The sequence below is a fragment of the Phaseolus vulgaris genome, chromosome 3 (genome assembly GCF_051622355.1).
Source record: "Phaseolus vulgaris cultivar YP4 chromosome 3, ASM5162235v1, whole genome shotgun sequence".
Classification (NCBI taxonomy): domain Eukaryota; kingdom Viridiplantae; phylum Streptophyta; class Magnoliopsida; order Fabales; family Fabaceae; genus Phaseolus; species Phaseolus vulgaris.
The window spans coordinates 27,520,198-27,537,345 of NC_143500.1; the positions used below are offsets into that span (position 1 = coordinate 27,520,198).

The following is a 17,148-nucleotide window of genomic DNA, read 5'->3' on the forward strand; positions in this document are numbered from 1 at the left end:
GTAAGTGTTGGATGTTTGTTTCTCTTGGCATAACACTTCTCACAATGTAACTATATCAGTGCAGTTTATTCATCTACAAAGAGATGTAAATTATAACTTTATCCAAAGAAAAAGGCATCCAAGTTGGTTTGATGATGTAATAATTTTAGCAAGTAATTCATCTTCTAAAGTCTATTTACTCAGTTTTATTTTTTATAATGTTAATCTTTTACTAATAATTTAAATTGTTCTCATAGGATTACCATGAAAAAGGATAATAATATGGATAGATTAATATATGTGTACAATAGTGTTATGGGATTAACTTTAATAGATCTTATTTATTATTTTACATATTTAAATATATGGATGGTAAGTGTACAATGTGAACTTTAAATGAACTTTTTTTAATGATTAATATTGTCTTGTAAGCTCAATGAATTATTATTTTTTTTTAAGTTGACATCTCGGTTAGAGTTAGACTCATCCATCAAGTAATAATCATTACATAAAAAAATATTATTATTAAAAAATATATAAAAATAAGAATTAGACTAAAACTCATGAAAAATCTTAGGAAGAAAATAAATATATTTGTACAAATAGAATATGTTCTATACGGGGTTAATGATTATTTAAGAATTCTAGGTAATAATAAGTTTGAACTTTATAATAAAATTAAGACTTTGGCTAGGTTAAATTAAACAATTGAAGAAAACAATTTTCTTAAGTTATTTATGATAAATTTATTTATTTAAGTTTAGCATTTTTACATACTCTCGAGTTAATTCAATTTTGTAAAGGATAGAAAAAAAAACATAAAAACTATCTCAATCAATTTGAAAAAAAGATTTGTTTTTTTCTCAATCAAGCGAGAGTGAAGACAAGTTGCAAATGTTATTCCATATAATTTTTCTAAATTCTTATTTTAATCTTTTCCTAAAATAATTTTAACTTAAGTTTATTCATTTTTTTTATATGTTAGGAAACTTGTGAAAACCACTTTAATATATTCCTATCATATAGCACTAAAAAGAACCCTCTAATATAGTAGAATCATGGAAATGTGGAGATACTAAAACAAGATTATCCTATCTATGATAGTCTCATGATCTTTGAAATCACACATGAAACAATGAGGAATCTCCTTCATCAATAGACATTACACCCTCTCCCGAATAATCTAATTAGAACTAGAAAAAAATTATATCTAAAATAATTTGTATAATACAAATAAAAATTATAAATTAATATTTAATATTAATTAGTAATATTATAGTTTTTAATTATTTTATATTTTAAATTAGTCTGTATTTTGAATATATAATCCAACATAATATTTTAAAAATAATATAGTTATTTTTATTAATAATAATATATATTTAAAAAATACATTATATACATAATGTTTTACAATTTTACTCTTTAAATAAATATTTTTAAATTTTAAATAATTATCCTCAATAAAATTTAATTATTATTTAATAATATATTTTTATTTCAATAATAATTATAAAAAAAAAATTATCAAAAGAAAATAGTCGATTTAGATTATTTGACTTTCAATAAATAAAAAATATTTTATTTAATATATATATAATAATAATCTACTCTTTAATATATAAAATTTAATCTTTTCTTTATTTTAAAATAACTAAATAACTTATTATTTTAAGAATAAAGGCTACATAATTTTTTTAAAACTACTATTATATATTAAATTGTATTACTTTTATTTTTAGAAATAATTATTTATAAAAATAATAATATCATATTTTTTTAATATAAGAATAATAATAAAAATGTAAATACTCCACAGCATATGTTTTTACTAAAAAATATCAGAATGCTGCTTATAACAACACTATTAAGGCTTAGTTCACACCAATTCACAAAGCTTTCTATATGTGGAAATCATCACAATAAACAAATGAACCATCCTCTATCTCAGTCATCAGAAATCCAGACTTTTGAACGTCTGCTATCCTCCTATACACTCAGTCCCTTAAGAATGAATATAATATCCAACTGCCACGCTGATCAGAGCGACCATGCAAACAAACAGAAATGGAAACCCACCCTGAGTTCTTTTCTTGTTTATTTCCCTCTTCAACAACTCCTAGCAAAACATGAAATTTTTTATATCAGATATTCAAAAGTCAATTATTAACGTCACAACACTGCATTGCATTTCTTGCTTTGCTTTAAAGAGACGTCAAATTCATAACAAACCCCATTGCTGGCATGTAAATAATGGAGAATAAGAATCAGAGCACGGTACCATTAATCAGAAAATTTAAATGGTTATCCCATTAATAACAACTCATAATTGATAACACATAATCAAAAAAATTTAAAATGTATTATAATCCCAAATTACATTCTAGTCTGTATAATACTAAATACTATAATCGATAACATATCTTCAAATTTCACAATCCAAACAAGGACATTCTAGAAATTTTCAACACCTCTATCATGAAGAAACCATAGAGGTCAAAAAGTAATTGCATCCCTCCAGCAGACTTAGTAGGTCCAAAAAAGCGTATGAATAGTCGGATAGTTGCAAATTAGAACAGAGGAAGATAATAGAAGGTAGGTTATAGACATGAAATATAAATTTGGAAAGTAGGGGTGATAATAGCTAGGTTTGTAAAATAATATTCGAATGAATAACAGTGACAATTTCTATACACCTAATTCCTTATTCAGTAGATACTTTATGCTTCTTAATCTACATTTTCAGTTAATCTGAATAAAGTCTAGCTCTTCTGCATTTGATTCACAAACTAATAAAACACACTAATATTAATGATGGAAAAAACAAATAAAAAGAGTTCCTATTAAAACTAGAATATGTAGTTTAAATGAAGAAAATATTCAAAAGAAAATCAAATTTCACTAGATAAAATTCTTTAGCTTAATAAAATAAATTACGGACTTGTAATTCTAGCTATAAAATATAAATAATATATTATGCAAGTTGGAGTAGGATTGGGTAATAGTACAATAGCTCGATATAATTATCGATAGGGGCTTAGGTATTCCAAATGTCTAAGTCTCATGTCAAATAGTATGAACTGGTCCATGGAGTAAAGTGTTTGGCTCTCCCCCTTAATATTTAACTTTAGAGAGATGAGTTCTCTAAATGCTTGAGTAGTTATCAAGTATCGAAACTGGTTTTCTATGTCTGGGAAAGGATTACTTAGAGAGGGTTAAAGACTTGGGTGATTATAGTATGATTGGTGTGATTTAAGTGTTGGGTTCTCTCCCTCCAAGTGATTGGGGATGTTTGTTAACTATCAGTTTAAAATAGGTAAATTAAATTACCCTACTTGGACATAGACAAGTTCATGGATAAATAGACTTATGACAAGGAAAAAAAAACCGTACCAATTCTTTCTTAAGAGAGTCTTTTTCTTCAGTATTCCTACGCCTCTCCTCATTCAGCTTAATGATGATTCCCGTAACCTGCAAAGATTCTAAACATTTGTTGATTGCTTTCATTTTTGAAGTTAAAAAAAAAATTAAGAGTGGTTCCTATTTAGTAACCAGAACAGTTAATCATATATTAGATACCTTAAAAACAAATAATTATTGTGTAATTCCCATTTAATTATTTTTTCTACAAATATTTATAAGAAAAATAAATAAAATGATCTTTTCCGATAGTTAAATTTAATTTATGCATAAATTAATTAAATGAATTTTTTTATATTGACTTTTCTAAAAAAAATAATTTATGCATAGACTAATTTCAAATTGAGAAAAGTTTATTTTCATTTTTTTTATAGTGTTTACGAAAACATTTATCCAGATCTAAAGTTTTATCATGATCTCTAACCTCTCTTAGTTTTGAATCCATTATACCAAGCTTTGACTTCAATTCCTCAGATTCGTTATCCAAACTCAACTGCACGTCGTCTTTTGCTGCCTTCATGTCACCCACATTCTCAGTTTGTATTGGGACTGTATTCCCTTCTGCTCTATCCTCCTTAGTCTCCTTGATTGGCTCCAAACCTTTAACTTCCTCAGGAACCTGATACATGAAAATAATAAATGGCAGAGAAAGTTATTATACATCAAGGGATGTGGAACAGAAAACTACCATCATGTTGAATCAAAATTATAGCAATTGGTTCACACAAATTAACATTGTTATTCATAGTACACTATGACAAGTCTACAATATTTCCCCAAAAAGAATAGATATTGTATCTTCAGGATGAAAGCAACTCGATAGAAATAGAGAGAAATTGAAGTTCAAATAGGAATAATAGAAAGGAGGAGCTCACTGTGCGAGGAGGTATGTTTTCAACTCCACTGAGCACCCTATCTTTTTGCACATCAATTTCTTTGGATGTATCAAGCTTCATATCACCATTTACTGGAAGCAACACCGGAGAAGATGATGGGCTGATGAGGACTACTCTTAGTTTCTTCTCCTCAATAAGCCTTCCACTGTCTTTTACAAACTGTCGATAGAGAAGGGTTTATAATCGATCAGCCTACTTAAAAAGCAATATTTTAAAAGAAAAAAAAAATAACAAAAACGAGTTGAACCGTTGAATTAGATCTCTGTCCTTCACATATTACTGGCATCTCAAAACATGGAGAAAATAGATAGATAAACAATGAACTCTGGTTTATTGACACTCCTATGGTATCTCCCCCTTTTGAATGTCAGTACTATACACATACAAATTCATCCAATTCTCACCTCATTTTGTTCTTATCAATTTTTTTAATGCATAACATTTATCAAATTTTCTTTCTCTCTTTCACCTCATGTCATTCCATTTGGGAGTTGATATGAGACCCCTCATCTCTTACTCTCTCTTCACAACTCCTATCACGTCACATCTATGAATTTCCTATCTTGTAATCTCTCTCGTGGTGTCTACATCGAAAGGGGTTGTCTACCAAAAATCTTCCATAAACAATATAACCTCACCATATTATACGTGATGTCCTCTTCCGTGGCTCCAAACGGGGCAACGGTGGTCTGAATCAGAAATTTGTCTTTGCACTGCATATCAGGCGGTGCAATGCGCTGAGCTTGCATAGTAACTGCATCCAACACACATCACAATAAAATACAGAAACCATACAAGCATATGCGTGCGCGTTAAAAATTGTATTGATAATAACGGGAAAATACCAGTAAAATCACATTTTTCGTTGGGCTTGATGATGCCAATATTGGGTCTGACACAATATTTCTTAGGTGACGTTGTTTTAACCTGCGAGCAGAGACTGGTGAATTATAGATACATATTTTGTTATTCTTGCGCTGACATTGGCATTTGATTCATTTGGCTTTGCTTGTTATTAGATACAAATACAAATGTGATGGCTCTTTTAAGGGATACCGGAAAAAATCAACATCGATATAGCATGAGTCGGTCCACATAAACAAACTAAAACTTTAAGGTAAGCCAAATGAAATCGTGGGCATTCTTCCTCATATACGTTCCTCAACTTAACATTTCTAACGAAAGTTTGACTCAGACTCACATTATTACTAACCAAATGAAAAAAGGGAATGGAATGAAAAGAAAAGAGGGGAAATGAACGGTACCTTAAAGGCAATATAATGATCGGTCCTGTTCCCAAGTTGAACCAGAGATGAACTTTGTTTCTTCAATTCGACTAACAGAAAAAAGAAGAGAAACCACAGTGTGGTGTGATCGTTGCAAATTACGCTTAAAGACATGCCAATATTTTGAATTCAAAAGAGGAAGTAAAAACGAGATACTTACAAACGAATCGGAGCTCCGGCGGATCGATTTGAAGAAGCTCTGTAGCCATGGTTGGTTGGATGGGTGCTGTTCCGTCCGAGATGATTGAGCTAATGGACGAATTAACTACTTTAAGTGAGTAAATAAAGCTATAACTATATAAAAAGAATGGTAGTTATCAAAGATTGGCTCACAACAGAAAAATGAGTTTTGAAGTATATTGAGTTATAGCAGAAATCTAGATTTGCAGGTGTTAAGCACAACGGCTATTACATTTTCAATATTTTTGGATATGGCGTGTTCTGCAAAATGAGAATGCGCGAAGAATAAAGAATATAATAGAATAGAACCCTAATCGAAAGAAGAAGAAGAGTAGTTGGTGGTGAATGAAATAAAAAGAAGAGAAAAGTGAAAGAAATAGAAGAAAGAAGCGTTGTTGTGTTGCCATAAGTTGAGTTGTTACTTTGGAATGGGATGGTTGGCATCGTCAGTTACGGAAGTGGGCCCCACCCACTCTCTGCAGTCCTACCAATTCCTTTTCTCCTTTTTTTTTAATACTCAATTCTCTTTTCAGTTAATTCATTCTAACATCTCACTATTCATAATCATTAATTACTAGTACCTAAATGTAATTAAATAATTTACATGCAACATAAATACTATAATAATTATTACCAAAAATGCGATACGTGTAATCTAAACTTTTAACCATATAAAAAGAGTTCCATTTCATCTTCCCATCTTCTATTTAATTTAGTTATTCACTTAATTAAAAATAATCTAATTACCTTAATTCAAATAATTATTTACTACGCTTAACTAACATGTATATTTTCTGAAAACATGCCAAAAAACAATGAATCGTTTTCAAGAGCTTTAAATGTTAACCATCAAAACATGCCAAAAAACAAATTCATGATCATTACATTCATGGTTATAAATGGAAAGTTTGAAAAACAATCTTTTTTTTTTATGTAATCACGCGAAAAATGAAGTTTACTTGCATATTCAGTCTCTTGAATCAATAGATAAAAATGTCATAAAAAGTTATGAAGCTCTAGTCTTAATTTTCATTAATATAATCTTTATTGCAAATATAATTTTATATATGTATATATATGGTAGAATGCATGTGAGGTTGGTGAGTATGAATATCAGATTCCTCTGTAACATGAAGAACACTAAACTGCCACTTCTGGAGGAGATCACATGGGATTTCTTTGCCCAGGGGTTTTCTAGTTGTCATTGCTGTGTATCATTTAATTCAATTATGCTTTTTTTTTAATTTAACAGTTAAATTGAAATTTTTTCAGATAATAATATATGAAAATAAATCTTACTATTATAATTTAGGTTTAATTACCTTTTTCGTCCTTATATTTATAGTCAATAGTCAATTTGATACGGTGGTTTTTAAAAAATTCAATTTGGTTCCTAAGTTTTTTAAAATATATTCAAAATGGTTCTTTCTGTTAAATATCACCAAACATCGTTAAGTGGTGCTTATGTGGCATACACGTGTAAGTTACGTGGATGGTGCTTACATTACTTTAGTGAATACTGAATTAGGATTTAGGTTATTCAAATTAGGGATTTCGAATTTCTAATTTAGGGTTTCTAATACGAGGATTGCTCCCCTGGTTGGATTCTATGGTGCGCTTCCTGCTTCAATTCCATTCGGAGGTGTGCTCCCCTCATTCGCAGTCGCTGCCCCTTCACCACCTCTGGACCGCACCACATAATCGTTCCTCCAAATCGACCATGGGAACACAGCTCACCATCGTAACTCACGATCGCACCACAGAATCGAATGAGGGGAGCACACCTCCGAATGGAATCGAAGCAGGGAAGCGTACCACAAAATCCAACCAGGGGAGCAATCCTCGTATCAGAAACCCTAAATCAGAAATTCGAAATCCCCAATTTGAATAACCTAAACCCTAATTCAAAATTCACCAAAGTAATGTAAGCACAATCCACTTAACGCCGTTTGGTGATATTTAACAGAAAGGACCATTTTAAATACATTTTAAAAAACTTAGGGACCAAATTGAATTTTTTAAAAACCACTGTACCAAATTGACTATTGACTATAAATATAGGGACGAAAAAGGTAATTAAACCTATAATTTAATATGAATAATCATAATGATGTGATAATATAATTTAATAGTTGAATCTATTAAAATATTGATAATAAGTTTTTATAATTTGATTTTATCAAGATACGTGTATATTTTTTTTAAATAAACAAAAAACTATTTAAAATTATTTTAACTTCAAAATGTATATGAATTCGTATTTAAAATGGATTAAGAATTCATATTTAGTTTAATCATGTATATAGATCTATATTTTAAATACTGAATATAACATCAGTGATCCATTATTTTAAAATCTTTACATATTTTTTATTCTAATAACATTTACTTTTACAGATATCAAAAGATTTCAAATATTATTATTTTTGAAAAATCTGTTTTCATGTTTTAAATAGCTTTAACCAATAAACACAATCGTAGAATTTGGAAAGAGTAAAAAAAGTGTACCTTCTCTGTGCCAATTTACTGGTCGTAAATTACCAAGAGAAATGGTGAGATAAGAACAAATTGGTTCTAAATAACGTTGTATTAAGGTTGTGAAATATATGAATGAAAGTCGTAGAAAATTTTCTTCTTCGGCTTGCTTTGTGCTTGACGAAAATGATGAAGACTAAAATTGGGCTTTATATTTGTTTCTACTAATTGTCACACCCATATAGTTGACCCAAAGAATATGGTGACTTTATTTTGTAATTTATTGTACTAATTGATTCAAAATAAGTTAATTAAAAACTAATTATTTCATAATAATATTTTATTTTGATGCTCTAACATACATATATTTTATTAAAACATTTAAATCACCTACTCATTGTTCAAAATAGTTAAATTGAAATATAAAATTACTAATTTACATAACTAAAAAATAATAAACAAATAAATAAACTTTATGAAGTATTATAGAATCAAAGATTAGATTAATAATGATAATGAGGGAATAAATATACTTATTTACTGTTAGATTTATAAATTTTATTATTTTTATTTAAAATATATTTTGATTTTTGAAAAGATTAAAATAATTTTTTTAATTGGTGTTTAGAAGAAAAAGGAACACAGCACATAGTTCCAAGAGAATCCTTGCTCGACGAGTCCTACGATGTCAGCCTCTGCCAGACTCACCTTGCTCCACTGCAACCATACACACGAACCCCATCATTTACTACCACCTTCTTTCAAAACTAACTTTTTTATATTTAAATTTATTTTTGTCTATAATATCAAATATTCATCACATCAATCAAGACTCATAAATCACTTCATAAGTTTTTCATTTTTTAATATTTTAAATTATAATTAACTTATTGCCATTTAAATAATTTAAATTATAAAAAGGTAGATGCTTAGTTACTTTTTGTTTATTCCGTTTTGAAATTGTGGGCAGTATGACAGCTAATCGACTATTAATTGATTTGTTTTAGTTATGACTTTAATGACTTTTTTCCAAATCATGTTTTAGAAAGTAGCAACGAATTGTGAGACAAAAGTTGTTTGGTGCATAAACATGAATTTGAACATGTATGATGCAAATTCTGAGAGAATGTCACATAATGCTTATAGTACATATTTTGAGACAAAGATTAATTATTTGGAGAATGGTAGCTGGCAACTACTATTTTGTATTTGAATGTTAATTTGAAAAACAAGAGATGGGAGAAAAATAGATACACCAACTAATGCCTACCTTCCTACTATCATCTACTTCTGTCTTTAAATTTTTACTCTCATTGCTATCATCATTATAACAATTATTATTATTTTCATAATTCTTGATATTAGTTTCACCACCATTTTATAATTCTCAGTACATTTATCTTACTCTGTTTCATTCTTATGTTTTTTTTAACTGTTGTATGCAATATTAATATCATTATTAATGTTACTATCATCACCATCTGAAACTATTATCTTATTTTTTTTTATCAATATATACACAAAATAATAAATACAATTAATATTTATCTAAGAGTTTAATTAATGTTATAAATTTTGAAAACATTATATTTTTCTAATTCTAATAATAAAAAATAAGAAGAGTGTTAAAATAGTATTTTTATATTGTTGAAACACTAATTGATTGATTATTGTATTTAAATTATTAATTTGGTATGTTACTCAAAATATTTAATGCACAAAACAAGAATTTTGTCACCAAAACAAAAGTTTCAGCTTGTTAGCTTGAGCAAAAATTTTGTCACCAAAGCAAAAGTTTCATCATTAGAGCGAAAATTGACTCTAGACCAACTCAAACTTCTACTCTTAATTTCACTAGAGCAATGTTGTTCTTACTTAAATATAAGTATCTTTGAGAGAAACTCAACTCCTAATTTCAATTTCGTTTTAACATAAATATCATATGAGGTACTCATACAACAGAACCAAAACAATTGCATAAATTTACCACTTTCATTGTAACATATGCAATGTTTTAAACAAATTCAAGATGGTTCAATACAACTATGATTTGCTCAATCACCATACTCCACTCATTCCAACTTGATTTGGATCATTCAAACTTATTATTATATCCATTCATATAGAATTCTTAAAATTGTGCATAGTTTACTTTTGAAAAATTAAATGTATCTATGAAATCATGGTTAAAAACTCAATTCTTGAAAAAACCTCAACTAAAAAAATATGAACTTGCAAAGTTTTCTATCACATCAACGTTGCAACAATAAAAAAAAAGTTCAAACTACTCCAAATCAATTATCTATAACTTAAAACTCTTAATTCAACCATTATAACTTAAAGCAACAATCTTACTTTAATGTATAACATTTTTCTCATAAAATACAATCAATGAATCAACTTACTTTTAAAATTATTTTAAGGGAAAAACTACAATTCAACATACAACAATACCATTTTTCAAGTTATCTAAAAATGAAAAATTGAATTGTGTATCATAACAATGGTTATACCAAAAATACTAGTCCAAATTAACCATCAAAATATCATTAAGAACAATTTTCCTTACTTAAAAATCTAATTACTCAAAGTCAAAAGTTAACAAGTTATAATTTTAACGCGAGAAATTTACTTACAAATAATCTTAATCATCAAACTAAAAATATCATTACAATTCTAGATTAACTCAGATTATCTTTCCACATCAAACTTTAAAAGCAAACATATGCATGTAATCAACCTATCAATAATTGAGAAAAATAATTTTAAAGAGACACTAATTTTTATAAACTAAACCTTGGACAATTAATTCTATTAATAAACTTTTCAACTTGACTAATAAAATATTCATATAACATGTCATTTAAACTCGTTATACTTTTATACTAATCCTTTCTAATATACGTATAGTTATTTTCATTTTGCATATTAATATTATTTGTTTAAAATCAATTATTCTATTATTTAATCCAAAATATATTTTTTATAATCATTAAAGAAAAAAACTTTAAGGACATGAATAAAAATAATCAATGAATAAATATTTATTTTAAATTAACTACAAAGATAACCCATAAAGATTTCAAAAGAAATTTATTTGTGTTTTTTTTAAACAAAGGAGTTTGCATTTTTATAATTTTACTCAATAAATTGTAACTTTTTGAGTAAATCTTCAAAACTTAAGTTGCTCAGATTTACTTCCATAAAATTACTTGAGCTAAATCAAATTTGCTTAGTTAACTTTTTTGCAAAATAATTTTCTTTTGTTTTAGCTAAATTCATTTAGCGAATTTCTTATTCGCATATTCTTTAGTTTTTCTCATTAACTGAACTCTGTGAAAATTAAAGTTTAAAATATTTAAACACAATATTAATTAATTGGATTGTAACTAAAACAAAAGTGACCATGGAAAATTTCATTAAATAGTCCAATTATGCTTATTAAGAAAGTAGAAGTCACCCTTATAATTTTACATAAAACAAAAGGTAAATAAACCTTCAAAAGACAATTACACTAACCTTTACACAAAAAATATTACGTTGTGTCACACTTAATAATGCAAGTTTTTCATATTACTTTTAACCATCTTAGATCCATTTAAGGTAAAAAAAAAATGTTTCAAAATTTTGACGACCAATTAATATTAATTTTTTTTTATCAATTAGTTCGATTTATTGTTTAACACTTTGAAATTGGGGAAATAAAAATGAAATTAATTATTTAAATTTTACTAAATTTTCTACTATTTCACTGACGAAGGAAAAACTAATATACCTTACTTAATTCATATTTTAGCTTCCTTATATTCCTCATTGAATTGTCTCTTTTCTCTAATTTTTTTATAGCTTTCATTATAATTAATTATTATAACATAAACTTTTTATTTTTAAAGGAAACATTTACATGTTATTAGATTATTTAAATCATGCAAAAAAATTAAATGTGAAAAAATATTTATACACTTAAAAATAAATCAAAATCTACAAATTAATAATCGCAAAACCAATTTAAACCTAGTTTAATTTGATTTTTTTTATATCAAAACCGAACCAAATAGAATCGCTTATCACTTTTATATTTGTTAGATATATTCTTAACAAAAAGTTGAATTAAATGCAAAAATTACGAAAGACAACAATTATAAGTTTTCAAAAATATTAAATTTGAAATATATTCTTAAATAAATCATTCTAAAGTTTTTATAATCAATAAATTTAAAATATATTATTATATTGATTATTCTAAAGTTTTTATGAATAATAAATTTAAAATGTATTTTTGATATAGATTATTCTAAAACTTATTTATATATGTAATCTAAGAAGTTTTTTATGCGTTTGGTATAAAACACAACCTAATCAATTTTTTGAATTTTTAAAACTGTTCAATTAAGAATTGAAAATTTAGAATTAAAAAATATATTTTGAAAAAAAAAAATCGAAAATAGAAAATCTATTCTGCAAATGAAATTTTGAAATAGCATATGAAACCAAAATTTTATTTTGAAAAATTTGGAATAAAATATATTCTAAATTTTTTTCCAGAAACGTATTTTCAAAAACATATTCTGGAAAAAATTCCTAAATCCATAAAGTGTTTCAGAATCAAAATCGTTAAATGTACTCCAAAATATGGAATGCATTTTGATTTGCATTCCTCTCTTGTTTAAAAACTAAAAGAAATATTTTTATCATTTCACATAAGACATGTGCAAGTTAAAAAATATTGGATAAGGAAGCAATCTCGCAGTAGATCAATTATGTATCCAACACATGGATATGAAAAAGTCTGTTTTACCCTTATTAATTTAAAACATTACTTGAGGTTTATTGAGGTACACTTCACTCACGCATTCAATCCCAATCCTTGAGCACCGCGACAACACGCAAAAAGAAAGAGTTGTCGATAGAGAAAAAGTGTGCACGAGAGAATATAGCGTTGGTTGGTTGTGATCATTAGAGAAGGCAATGCTCATCCGGGAAGAAGGTTAGTTTTCGTGAAACTGGCGACTTCCCAAATGGTATTGTCCCAAATGGAAGTTTCTAACCTGAATAGTAAGTATATCTAGAATTGGTTTTTCTAACCTGAATAGGGATATGGAAGTTTCCCAAATGGTGTTGTCCGGAAGTACAAAGAAGAATCGATTGCTTTTGGATTTGGATATTCGTAACTGTCATGGATATAGAAATTTGGACGTTAATGGTGTTCCGGATGCATAAATCTGGAAGTACTTCTGGATATGGTAATTCAGAAGTCATTTGTGGGTGTGTGTGTTTTATTTTTTTCATTTGAGGCCATTTTATGATTAGGAACATGATAAGGACTAGAGGATGAAAATTTTCTAATGTGGACCGCATGTGACCAACTGCATCTATGAGAAAAAAGTGTGGTGTTCCTAGTAATTTAGTTGCAAATGAGGACTTTGAAGAGAATATTGAACAAGAAGAAGTGAAAATTGATGATGAAGGTTATCCAGAAGGGTCAATGGATACGTCATTACTGATTAATTATGAAGAACATGTGGTGAGACAGTTATGGGATGATTTAGTAAGTAATGAACATTAATTGAGTGTGTTATGTATGTATTTGTTGATGATATTTGTTGATTATTGTAAGAGCAGGTTAGCTTAAGGTCGTTTCTCATGGAAGAAAGGTGAATAAGTTAGGAGCACCACATGAGCGCATAGAGGTTGCAGTAGACATGTATGGCTTAGGTGGTCTCGTTCATGCAAGTTATGAGAATTTAGACAAATGATTGCTTTGTGCATTAATAGAGAGGTAGCATGCAAAGACAAACACATTTCATTTACCTATTGGAGAGATGACCATCACTCTTAATGATGTGTCAAATTTGTTGCATCTACCCATTGTTGGCCAATTTTGTACGCACCAGACCTCAGATGCATATGGGGCAAATGACGTGTTGGTAGAATCCCCACGTATTGACCGTGGAGTAGCAAATGAAGAGACACGACACTGCCGAAGAGCTCATGTGTGCCTTAGTTGGTTGAAAGATATGTACGAGGACGCATGCTCAAGGAGGCAATGAGTTGTAACTACCAGAGCTTATTTGCTTCACCTTGTTGGTTGCACTGTCTTCACTGACAAGAGTGCTACTTCATTCAGTGTGATATACCTGGGGTTTTTTGTCGATTTGAGGCTGATTGGGGGATATACTTGGACGACAGTTGCGTTAACCCACATGTATGAGCAGTTAGGAGATTGTAGCTCCGCAAAGACTAGACAACTAGTTGGTTATGTGACTTTGTTGCAAGGTTGGATTTATGAGCATTTCTCGTCTATATGCATGAGACGTGTACGATCTCAGTATTATGAAGAGGAACCCCGTTGTAGGATGTATGAACCAGGAAAAGTTACTTCAGTTGCAGTTGTGCGGTTGCAACTAAATACAATCATACTACCATGCATTCAGTTTTTCCCATACAACGAGCATAGAAAAGAACGTCCATTTGAGTGGATATCCTTATTCTCAAGTTATATGAGGTTTGAAAGTTGGAGACAATTGCACTTGCCAGAATGTGTTATCCGTCAACATGGATATGTGCAGATGATCCCTCGACACCCATCTGTAGTTAAAGATGATGATCTCATTTCAAATGAAGTAGATAAACGATGGTTACATTTAAATGATTATGTCATATAGGATATGGACGTAACACCTTATTTTGGTGCATGCGTTCAACATTATATTTAGTGGTTTTGATCGATCTCACATCCATATGTCATTGACATGCCTAAGGATGACCGTCCTGGAGTGATACCCTTGAAAGTACCTGCCCACAGACCAATTGCAATGCATCCTCAGGAGACACATCCTGAACATCATACTCTGGTATGTATGAATCATTAATAATATTTTTATTTGTGTTGATTTTTGTCTAATATTATGACATTCATGGTTGTAGGGAATTTGTCGTAGAATTACACAAACATTGCAACCATTACTTAATTATGATGATTCGGTGAAGACAACCTTGTGTGGAAAGCAACTCAAGCAACCTTGATGTTAGCACGAGGAGCGACGAATGATAAAGTTGTGTATGGCAGGAGGCATTCACGTAAGAATGATTGATAATTGTTGTATTAGGGCAATTGTAATTGTTGTAATATTTTCATCCGTGAACATTCTTGTTTGAACTTGAACTATGACTTAATTTTGTTTTAATGTCAATAGGTTTATGCTTAAGTGTATTTTTGTTTATATTCAATCATCCACCCTTCACCACCTTTTACCGGTTTGCCTCACAATTTGATAGGACACTCACATTTCTTAGCTCCACTTCGAATGATATCTACATTTTTCTTATATTGTTTGTGTTTATCTCCTTTCTCACAACCTAATAATATGTACATCACTCTTTCTCGGTGCCTCGTCTATGTATTTGACCTTAATATAACAATAACAAATCTGTAACTATAACCAACACTTCTCGCCCACTCTAACAACTCATCTTGATTATGAAATACCTACAATAACATATGCCACATTTATATATCATTCATAAACTACAATTCACCCACGTAAATTTTACCTTACCTCATTTGTAGTAAACGTCTCACTACGCTCATGTGCCCTATGCTCATTATGTAACGCGTTATAAAATATTGATTGTTCCATATCAACATCATCTAATCTATCCCACACATCAATCTCCCATGAAATTCCCATGTATGAATCCACGATATCCATTGGCACTATTGCATAAAAAAAAATATCAACAACTTTTGCCTTCCGGATATTCATATCCATGACCCAAATCACGAAGTTCCAGATTTGCAAATCTGAAACTAATATGTCACTTCCGGATATGGTCATCTGGAAGCTTATCTGGACAACAAGAAGTGATCTTCTAGACACAAACATCTGGAAGCTAATGACCTCATTCCATATTTGGATATCTGAAGTACACAATATATACTTTTGAATTTCTTCATCCATAGGCAAAGTTTCAGATCCCGATACCCAATAAAACCTCCATTGACAACTGAAAAGGCACATGAAAACGATTTTGCTTACCTCAACAAATAATTGCACTACACTTAAGAGTAATGACTTCACTCCACCACTACACCACCACCACCTCCACTCAAAATGCCTCCACCATAGGAGAACACCTCCTCTGCAACTTTTTTTAAAAATAAAGATGACAAGGACACTTTGGAGTTTTAAAATTTATGTTGGGTGCATTTTGGAATTGATATGGTGCAGGGAGAATTAGCCTTACAAGAATATCATAATGATGGATCCTAACTCTATTAGGCCTCAGCTAAGGTTGTTACTTTTCACACCAACCATTGTGAAAAGAAAATATCATATTGTTTCACTTTCAAATGATAGAATTATGCAAATTCTTTGGGTACTATATCAATTTGAACTTATGAAAATGGTCTTACAAAATTATAAAAATGACCTTTTAAATTAAAGGTGGTGCGATAAAAAAAATACTTTTTTTTGATACCTCGTTTTTAGAATACATTTTCATATTTAAATTTTTGGAATACATTTTTTAATTTTGTAAATTCTTTCTGAAATGTATTTTCAGATTTTCTGTTCCACATTATCTTTATCAAAATGTATTTTTTACATTTTAAATTTATTTTTATAGAATGATATTTTGATTTTTGAGTTGTATTTTTTAATTTTGAATTTTTAAATCTAAAATAGAGAATAATTTTAAATTTTTGAAAAATAATAAAATACAGGTCCATAAGTGAGAAAATAATTTATCATAGCATTATCAGAATAAATGCATATACAATACCTTACTACTTTCAAACAAAATGAATTTTTTTCCATTGATTTAATTAGATAAGAATAATATTTTTCATAAAAAGAACAAAAAATACTGTTTATAAAAAATGATTTTGCGTGATGGTAAAAAACAAAAAA

At 28.8% G+C, this 17,148-nt stretch overlaps 1 protein-coding gene and 1 long non-coding RNA gene across 3 annotated transcripts; one reads left to right on the forward strand and one right to left on the reverse strand.

Annotated features, from left to right (window-relative positions):
• Positions 1-1,804: 1,804 nt before the first annotated feature.
• LOC137806959 (vesicle-associated protein 1-2) lies at positions 1,805-6,147 on the reverse strand. Of its 2 annotated transcripts, XM_068607362.2 has the most exons (9): positions 5,994-6,147; positions 5,742-5,830; positions 5,561-5,631; positions 5,141-5,222; positions 4,934-5,049; positions 4,275-4,454; positions 3,824-4,018; positions 3,373-3,450; positions 1,805-2,098 (listed from the first exon to the last, which is right to left on the reverse strand). In XM_068607362.2, exons 2-9 carry the CDS (start codon positions 5,788-5,790, stop codon positions 1,985-1,987), a joined length of 885 nt encoding a protein of 294 aa, XP_068463463.1. In that variant the 5' UTR covers positions 5,791-5,830; positions 5,994-6,147; the 3' UTR covers positions 1,805-1,984. The 2 variants fall into 2 exon arrangements, with proteins under 2 accessions (XP_068463463.1, XP_068463462.1); XM_068607361.2 differs by lacking the exon at positions 5,994-6,147 and having other exon boundaries at positions 5,742-5,930.
• A 6,941-nt stretch (positions 6,148-13,088) lies between these two features.
• On the forward strand, positions 13,089-15,564 carry LOC137806958 (uncharacterized). The gene is made up of 2 exons (XR_011080455.2): positions 13,089-15,090; positions 15,164-15,564. It is a non-coding gene; the product is annotated as an uncharacterized LOC137806958 (long non-coding RNA).
• The last annotated feature ends 1,584 nt before the right edge of the window (positions 15,565-17,148 follow it).

Bases quoted from the DNA above. Each gene is read 5' to 3' on its own strand.
- LOC137806959 (XM_068607362.2), bottom strand. From the start codon at position 5,790: ATGGCTACAGAGCTTCTTCAAATCGATCCGCCGGAGCTCCGATTCGTT. The intron at 5,632-5,741 runs GTAAGTATCTCG...TTTTTCTGTTAG, and splicing joins GCCGGAGCTCCGATTCGTTT to TCGAATTGAAGAAACAAAGT. The intron at 3,451-3,823 runs GTTAGAGATCAT...GAATCTTTGCAG, and splicing joins TGGATTCAAAACTAAGAGAG to GTTACGGGAATCATCATTAA.